This window comes from Pelophylax lessonae (assembly GCF_965119305.1).
Source record: "Pelophylax lessonae genome assembly, chromosome: 11".
Taxonomy (NCBI): Eukaryota; Metazoa; Chordata; class Amphibia; order Anura; family Ranidae; genus Pelophylax; species Pelophylax lessonae.
In genome coordinates, this window is record NC_138778.1 from 34,614,291 (window position 1) to 34,623,996 (window position 9,706).

The following is a 9,706-nucleotide window of genomic DNA, read 5'->3' on the forward strand; positions in this document are numbered from 1 at the left end:
TCAGCAAGGCTGTTATGAATGAATTTCATTCATAAGAGCTGTGATTCCTAAAGCGATGCTGTAATTGGTCCACAGCTATTACATTACCCTGTACTATGTGCAGAGATGTATAGTAACGAAGTAGAACTACTTAAGTACTGTACTTAAGTACCGAAATGCGGTATCTCTACTTTCCTAGAGTAGAATTTTTTTCTCCTACTTCTACTTTTACTTCACTACATTTTTTCGATGATTTCGATACTTCTACTCAAGTATTTTTTTTTTGTGCTGCATAGTTACTCGTTACTTTTAAAAAAATTACCACTGGCAGAACAGTAGATGGCAGGTTGCATAAAGCTCAAAAAAATGTGTATAATGTCATTTGTAAATCAGCGCATACGAAAATAAAGGCTGTGTATAATAAAAGCTGCTATACCAAATCTTTCCAATAAAAAGAAAATATGAAACAAACAAATAAATTGTGCTACAGTGCTTAAAGTGCATCAAGAAACTACTAACAAACACAGGTTAATCATTTGAATAAATCATTTGAAATAATAAAAACAATATGATGTTCAAACTTTTGACTTATTTCTTTAATAACTACATAACACAGTACTTGTACTTCTACTTTCAGTACTTGAGTAGAAATTTTTTTTCAAAACTACTGGTACTTTTTACTTTTAGTACTTAAGTAGCAAATTTTTTGAAAAAACTACTTGCAATACTTAAGTAAAAAAAATGTTGAATACTTTAGTACTTCTACTTAAGTAACTTTTTCTGCGAGCACTTCCACTTCTACTCAAGTAATTTTTTGATCGAGCACTTGTACTTTTACTCAAGTAGAAATTTCGAGTACTTTATACAAGTCTGACTATGTGATAGCTGTGGGCCAATCGCAGCACACAATTGTAATTACAGCTGGTATGAATGTAACCTATTCATGATAGTTCAAAATATTGCTGTTACAGTTATCATCACTGAAACAGCTATCAAAGTGTAAAAAAGAAAAAAAAAATCTCCGATCACCCCCTTGTGACTTCTACTCTGATGAAAGTATGTAAAAAACAGTAAAGAAGGGGAAAAAAATGATGAAAAATGAAAAAAAAAAACATTATTATTTTAACATACTGTCACCAGTCAGTATCCCTGATCATCATCCTACAAGTCATATGATGATGCTGTACTGCACTGATGACTGTATGTAAACATGTAATTGTAAAAAAGAATTTTATTTAATTTCTTAATTTTCCAAAAAATTGTGACAAAAAAATTAAAATCTTCCAAAAACTCGCCATGCTTTTTACTAAATATCTCAGACTGTCTACTTTCCAAAATGGGGTGGTTTGAGTGGTATTTCTACTGTTTTGGCATTTTAAGGGCCTCAAGAAATTAGATAGCTAGTCAGTACTTCAGGACTGATCAATTTTCCAATTAATATACCATAGTTTGTAAATGCTATAACTTTTACACTAAGCAATTAATATGCACTTATTGGGATTTTTTCACAAAAACATGTAGCAGAATACATTTTAGCCTAAATTTATGAAGAAACATGATTTCATTCGATATGTGTATAACAGAAAGTAGAAAATATTGTTTTTTTTTTCAAAATTGTCTTTTTTGTTTATATATAAAAAAACAAAAACAAAACAGTGATAATCAAATATCATGTCATTCACTAAGCTCTTTGCTGTTAGTAAATCAACCGCCTTGTATTTGCTGAAGCTGAACCTCAGACAGGCAAAAAAACGCCAATTGATACAGTTATGTAGTAATAAAAACATCATTAAATTTATTTTTAAATGTAGTTGTCACTAATTACTGTGCAATTGCTCTTCTATTGTCCAAATGGCAAGTAATACTTCTGCTTGTAGGAGGCTTTGGGCATTAAAGTATTTACATATTATTAGCAATTAGTAACCTAACTTCAAAACTGGTCCTCACTAATCTCAGTAGCTACAGGTGTTGTGGAGCAATTCATCCTTAAATATCATAGCAGAAGCCCTGAAATTGTTCAAGTTGGGTCTTACCAGATCCGATTACCCTGCTTCCCACTTCACACTGGTTCTGGATATTTTGTTTTGAATCAGGACTAATGAACCTTCTTGGATAAGCAGAGAAACATCTTTAATATTACAGAACAATCCAGTTGGAAGCAGCAAACTACTAAGATCCTTCAGACTGATACCCTAATTTCCCAGAATTTTAAAAATTATAAAAAATACACAAATTTTAAAAATTAGAAAACAAACAGTTTTTTCATTTTCCAGTGTATAATAAACAAAAACAGATTTTTTTTTTTTATTTAGTAAAACAGTGTAGCAAACAAAAGTCCTATATGTCTTTAAAAATGTATTAAAAACCTTTAGATTAGGCATTTTCAACTTTTTAAAACAGAGAACCCCTTGAAATAACTTTCAGGTATTAGGGAATCCCTGGAAATAATTCTCATACCTACAGCACATGGGACATTAATGTTAATAGTAAGTTTAGATATGAGAATAAATTAAAGAACAAGTAATGCGGTGTACTTAGCATATTTAACACACAAGGCTACATGACAAAATTATTTTGAAACAAATAATAAAAATAATCATGACTTGAAAAGAAATGCAGACAATGAAAATTGTAGTGTTTCCTTCCATTGTTGGTAAATTGTAGGAATGCCTCCTTACATTAGCAGTCAGTGAAATGTTTTCTTAGACTGGTGGTCAAAGGACAGGTGACATCCTTAGATCGCTGTTCAGTGAGGGAAGGGCCCCATCACACTTGTGCTTAATGGGAATAATGGCCCTTACAGTGGTGGTCAGGGGGAAGTATGGTCCTTATATTAGCAGTCAGTGAGAAGAATGGCCCTTACATCGGTGTCATTGGGAAGAATGGCCTTTACATTGGCAGTCAGTGGGAGGAATGGGCCTTACATTGGCAGTCTTGGGAAGAATGCCCCTTACATTGTTGGTCATTGGGAAGAATGGCCTTTACATTGGGGGTCAGTGGGAAGAATGGACCTTACATTGGTGGTCATTGGGAAGTATGGCCTTTACATTGGTGGCCAGTGGAATGAACCCCCTTACATTTGTGTTCAGTGGGAAGAATGCCCCTTACATTGGTATTCAGTGAGAAGAATGCCTCTTACATTGGCTGTCATTGGGAAGATTGGACCTTACATTGATGGACATTTGGAAGAATACCCCTTACATTGGTATTCAGTGGGAAGAATGCCCCTTACATTGGCTCTCATTGGGAAGAATGCCCCTTACATTGGCTCTCATTGGGAAGAATGGCCCTTACATTGATGGCCAGTGGGAAGAATTCCCCTTACATTGGTGTTGTTGAGTGGGAAGAACGCCCCTTACATTGGTGTTCAATGGGAAGAATGCCCCTTACATTGGTATTCAGTGAGAAGAATGCCCCTTACATTGGCTGCCATTGGGAAGATTGGGCCTTACATTGATGGACATTGGGAAGAATGCCCCTTACATTGGTATTCAGTGGGAAGAATGCCCCTTACATTGGCTCTCATTGGGAAGAATGGCCCTTTCATTGATGGCCAGTGGGAAGAATTCCCCTTACAATGGTGTTCAGTGGGAAGAACGCCCCTTACATTGGTGTTCAGTTGGAAGAATGCCCCTTACATTTGTGTTCATTGGGAAGAATGCCCCTTAAATTGGCTGTCATTGGGAAGATTGGACCTTACATTGATGGACATTGGGAAGAATGGCCTTTACATTGGTGGTCAGTAGGAAGAACGGACTTTATATTGGTGGTCAGTGGGAAGTTTGCATCCCTTACAAATAGCTAAAAAGACCACTGTCAGTGGTTACTTGTCTGAGAGACAGAAATTACTCATGGAACCCAAAGAAACCTCTGGAGGACCCCTAAGGGGGAAAGGCTTATTTTGATTTAATCAGATTAGTCTTATTAGGTTAATTCATTTATAAAGAGAGTTATTTATTAATTAACAAATGAATGCTGACACAGCTAAATTTGGTTTGGCATCAATGACCTCTGGTCATGAAAAGTTTGAACACCATCAAAAATGAATCGCCTTTCTCATTACCTCTAAAGCATTTTCACCATGTCTTTGGAGTCTGATATTTTTAATTTCCTACCATGAGTATAAGATATCATATGAAACATTTTCTAAATCTGTGATATGTAAAAGTCTGCTTTTCCCCATTGCCTTTTAGGATGCTGCATCAAAGAATGGCATTCAGCACATATTTAATCAGATGCTTTTGACAAAAATTAATGGTAAGGAAAATATTGCCAGCTTTTAAACTTAGATGAATTCTCAAAAATCCTTCCATAAACTTAAGTCCTGATTATTTATTTATTATTTTGCAGAAAAGCTGAAGCAAGGAATGCTAATACCTACAGCGATCCTGAAGAAACCCTCTAGTATTAGTAAACAGGTAGGTCATTGTTATTTACACATACTCATACACATATCTTTATAGGTATACCGCCTCCCCATACACTTATCTATATAGGTATACCGCCTCCCCATACACTTATCTATATAGGTATACCGCCTCCCCATACACGTATGTATATAGGTATACCGCCTCCCCATACACTTATCTATATAGGTATACCGCCTCCCCATACACTTATCTATATAGGTATACCGCCTCCCCATACACTTATCTATATAGGTATACCACCTCCCCATACACGTATCTATATAGGTATACCGCCTCCCCATACACTTATCTATATAGGTATACCACCTCCCCATACACTTATCTATATAGGTATACCACCTCCCCGTACACTTATCTATATAGGTATACCGCCTCCCCATACACGTATCTATATAGGTATACCGCCTCCCCATACACGTATCTATATAGGTATACCACCTCCCCATACACTTATCTATATAGGTATACCGCCTCCCCATACACTTATCTATATAGGTATACCGTCTCCCCATACACGTATCTATATAGGTATACCACCTCCCCATACACATATCTATATAGGTATACCGCCTCCCCATACACGTATCTATATAGTTATACCGCCTCCCCATACACGTATCTATATAGGTATACCACCTCCCCATACACTTATCTATATAGGTATACCGCCTCCCCATACACGTATGTATATAGGTATACCGCCTCCCCATACACGTATCTATATAGTTATACCGCCTCCCCATACACGTATCTATATAGGTATACCACCTCCCCATACACTTATTTATATAGGTATACCGCCTCCCCATACACGTATGTATATAGGTATACCGCCTCCCCATACACTTATCTATATAGGTATACCGCCTCCCCATACACTTATCTATATAGGTATACCACCTCCCCATACAGGTATCTATATAGGTATACCGCCTCCCCATACACTTATCTATATAGGTATACCACCTCCCCATACACTTATCTATATAGGTATACCGCCTCCCCATACACGTATCTATATAGGTATACCACCTCCCCATACACTTATCTATATAGGTATACCGCCTCCCCATACACGTATCTATATAGGTATACCGCCTCCCCATACACGTATCTATATAGGTATACCGCCTCCACATACACTTATCTATATAGGTATACCGCCTCCCCATACACTTATCTATATAGGTATACCGTCTCCCCATACACGTATCTATATAGGTATACCGCCTCCCCATACACTTATCTATATAGGTATACCGCCTCTCCATACACGTATCTATATAGGTATACCGCCTCCCCATACACTTATCTATATAGGTATACCGCCTCCCCATACACGTATCTATATAGGTATACCGCCTCCCCATACACTTATCTATATAGGTATACCGCCTCCCCATACACTTATCTATATAGGTATACCACCTCCCCATACACATATCTATATAGGTATACCGCCTCCCCATACACTTATCTATATAGGTATACCGCCTCTCCATACACGTATCTATATAGGTATACCGCCTCCCCATACACTTATCTATATAGGTATACCGCCTCCCCATACACATATCTATATAGGTATACCGCCTCCCCATACACGTATCTATATAGGTATACCGCCTCCCCATACACTTATCTATATAGGTATACCGCCTCCCCATACACTTATCTATATAGGTATACCGCCTCCCCATACACTTATCTATATAGGTATACCGCCTCCCCATACACTTATCTATATAGGTATACCGTCTCCCCATACACGTATCTATATAGGTATACCACCTCCCCATACACATATCTATATAGGTATACCGCCTCCCCATACACTTATCTATATAGGTATACCGCCTCTCCATACACGTATCTATATAGGTATACCGCCTCCCCATACACTTATCTATATAGGTATACCGCCTCCCCATACACATATCTATATAGGTATACCGCCTCCCCATACACGTATCTATATAGGTATACCGCCTCCCCATACACTTATCTATATAGGTATACCGCCTCCCCATACACTTATCTATATAGGTATACCACCTCCCCATACAGGTATCTATATAGGTATACCGCCTCCCCATACACTTATCTATATAGGTATACCACCTCCCCATACACGTATCTATATAGGTATACCACCTCCCCATACACTTATCTATATAGGTATACCGCCTCCCCATACACGTATCTATATAGGTATACCGCCTCCCCATACACGTATCTATATAGGTATACCGCCTCCACATACACTTATCTATATAGGTATACCGCCTCCCCATACACTTATCTATATAGGTATACCGTCTCCCCATACACGTATCTATATAGGTATACCACCTCCCCATACACATATCTATATAGGTATACCGCCTCCCCATACACTTATCTATATAGGTATACCGCCTCTCCATACACGTATCTATATAGGTATACCGCCTCCCCATACACTTATCTATATAGGTATACCGCCTCCCCATACACATATCTATATAGGTATACCGCCTCCCCATACACGTATCTATATAGGTATACCGCCTCCCCATACACTTATCTATATAGGTATACCGCCTCCCCATACACTTATCTATATAGGTATACCGCCTCCCCATACACTTATCTATATAGGTATACCGCCTCCACATACACGTATCTATATAGTTATACCGCCTCCCCATACACTTATCTATATAGGTATACCGCCTCCCCATACACTTATCTATATAGGTATACCACCTCCCCATACACGTAACAATCTGACTGTACAATCTTTATATGATTTCCTTTAAGTTTAAAAAAAAAAATTAAAATGGGAATGTACTTAGACCACCCAGTCAATATTTTTATACTGATCAAGCATGCCCTCACATTGCATAGATGTTGTTGATAGATCCAAAGGAGATTGTACAGTTAGATTGTAACCTGTGTGGTGAGTTTTATTGTAGAGCAATGCACTTTTAGCTGAAATGTAACCTTTTTTTTCTATATCTCAGGGCTATGAACTGGTGGAAATAGATTTTGTCCTGGGCTAATGCAGTGTTATCTGGACAGCTGGAATGTGATGTGCAACCCATGGGCGTTTAAGAAAACAAGTCCACAACCTGTGAGGAGAAGGCCCTTCATTTTATATCTCATTGTGAATATGGAAAATATTACCACTTCAGCTTTGGAAGGTTTTACCCCCTTAATGACCAGGCCATTTTTTTGCGATATGGCACTGCTTTACTTTAACTGCACGGTCGTGCGACGCTGTACCTAAATAAAAGTATTGTGCTTTTTTCCCACAGAGCTTTTTTGGTGGTGTTTAATCACCTCTTTGGTTTTTATTTTTTATGCCATAATCAAAAACAGAGCGACAATTTAAAAAAAAAAACCCAAAAACAATATTTTTTATCCAATAAAGAAATGTAAAATAAAATCGAATTTCTTCATCAATTTAGGCCAATATGTATTCTGCTATATATTTTTTGGTAAAAATAAAATCTCAGTAAGTGTATATTGGTTTGCGCAAGTTCTTTGATTTTTTTTTTACAAGTAATGGCAGCGATCAGATTTTTAGTGGGACTGGGACATTACAGTGGACAAATCAGACACCTAACTGACACTTCTTTGGGGAACAGTGACAGAAAAATGTGCTAAAAATATGCAGTTACTGTATAATTGACACTGACAGGGAAGGGGTTAACAACAGGGGCAATCAAAGGGTTAAATGGGTCCCTAGGGGGTGCTTGCTAACTTTGGAGGGGGGTTTGCCCTGAATTAGCAGGAACACAAGATCTCTATCTTCTCCCCTGTCAGAACAGCAATCTGCCTTGTTTACATAGGCAGACCACCATTCTGCCTCTCTTGGTATAGATCGTGGGTGGCCGGTGGACCCGCTGTTTGGCTCCCCCTATGTCCAATCGGCGTGCAATCGCGCCTTCAATGGCACTCCCGCTCCACCTACTATTGCAAGAAATGACATACAGGTATGTGATTTTGCGCAATAGAGCCACTTTGCCACAGTAAATGTGTGTTAGGCAGTTGGCAAGTAGTTAAATTCCCAAAACCATTATAAGAAAAAATAGTTTTGTAAATCAGTAAAATGTGTTGACTGCTATTTGTGAACTACAGTACTTTCCAAATGTTAGTTGCCTGGCTGCCTCTAGCTTTACTGACCTAGACAAAGCATGTAGCCAGTGAAATCAGTTATCATTATTTACATGTCTGATTTGGGTAAGTGCATTTGAAAGTACTGAAGCCTTGAGATTAGCATGACAGCCAAGCAGTTGGAAAGGTCAGCAATGGAAAAAACTCCATATTTCCCCATATACAGGTTTCCTTTGATTTATGATACATGCAGTACTTGTGTGCAATTGCTTCCCTGAACAAGTGATACCTAAAATATATATTTATCATTTATATTTATATACCTCAGAAATACAGATGATATGATTTGTTCATTGTTTCAGTTATCTGTATTGTTTGTTATGTCATGTTTCATTTAAAAACTTTCAATAAATAAAAAAATAATATAACCACAGCTTCTGACTGTTGTATCCACTAATAATACAAAGCCATAATGTTTTGTCTGCTGCCAGCATGCTGTAGAGAAGGACCCTTGCCTTCTCTCTGTGTGGAAGCAGTGGTCTCTCCACAGAGCTCCAACATTTCCTCTGCTGAATCAGACAGGGCTGCTGTTAGAAATCATGGGGTCCCATACAGTCCCCCTTACGGAAGCAAGAAAAGACTAGCGCAATATCCTATAAGCCCAAATCCAGCTGAGATAGACTAATTGAACTCTTTAGATGGACAAATAGGGCAAGTAATTTAAAGTGCCAGTGCAAGATTGTAGTTCCCTCTTCTATAATTATAAGAAGTATATTATTTGTTATAGAAAATATTTTATATCCTGAAATGGAAATCTACCAGCTAGTTCACCCAGCCTGGTAAAGTGCAAACATGTGAATGAGCCTGCGCACTGGAAAATGTGTGCAAAAGTGCAATCAGTAAAAAACTATGTATGAATAAATAAATATAGACATTATATATAACTAACTCCCACTAGCGTGTAGTGTGCAAATTAAATATATTATAATATAAAAAAAATATGTAAAAATATAACACACACTGACAATGATGTGCAAAATAGCAAAAAGTGAATAAATATAAATTGTGTTAGTTGAGAACTGTCCACAAGATGGCAGTGTGATATGATAACGGAAGAAAGAAGACCAATAATGTGGTAACTAAGGTGCAAAAAACGTATGGAAAATTATGTAAAAAAATTAATTAATATGCATAAA

The 9,706-nt window shown here is 37.5% G+C and overlaps 1 protein-coding gene across 1 annotated transcript in view; it reads left to right on the forward strand.

Moving 5' to 3' along the window:
* The window catches only part of LOC309567156 (BPI fold-containing family C protein-like), a 46,014-nt gene extending 38,444 nt beyond the window's left edge, over positions 1-7,570 (forward strand). Inside the window, exons 13-15 of the mRNA XM_082272503.1 lie at positions 4,173-4,236; positions 4,330-4,397; positions 7,415-7,570. Of these exons, the coding sequence (XP_082128629.1) occupies positions 4,173-4,236; positions 4,330-4,397; positions 7,415-7,453 (171 nt within the window). The 3' untranslated portion in view covers positions 7,454-7,570. The remainder of the gene's footprint in view (positions 1-4,172; positions 4,237-4,329; positions 4,398-7,414) is intronic.
* The last annotated feature ends 2,136 nt before the right edge of the window (positions 7,571-9,706 follow it).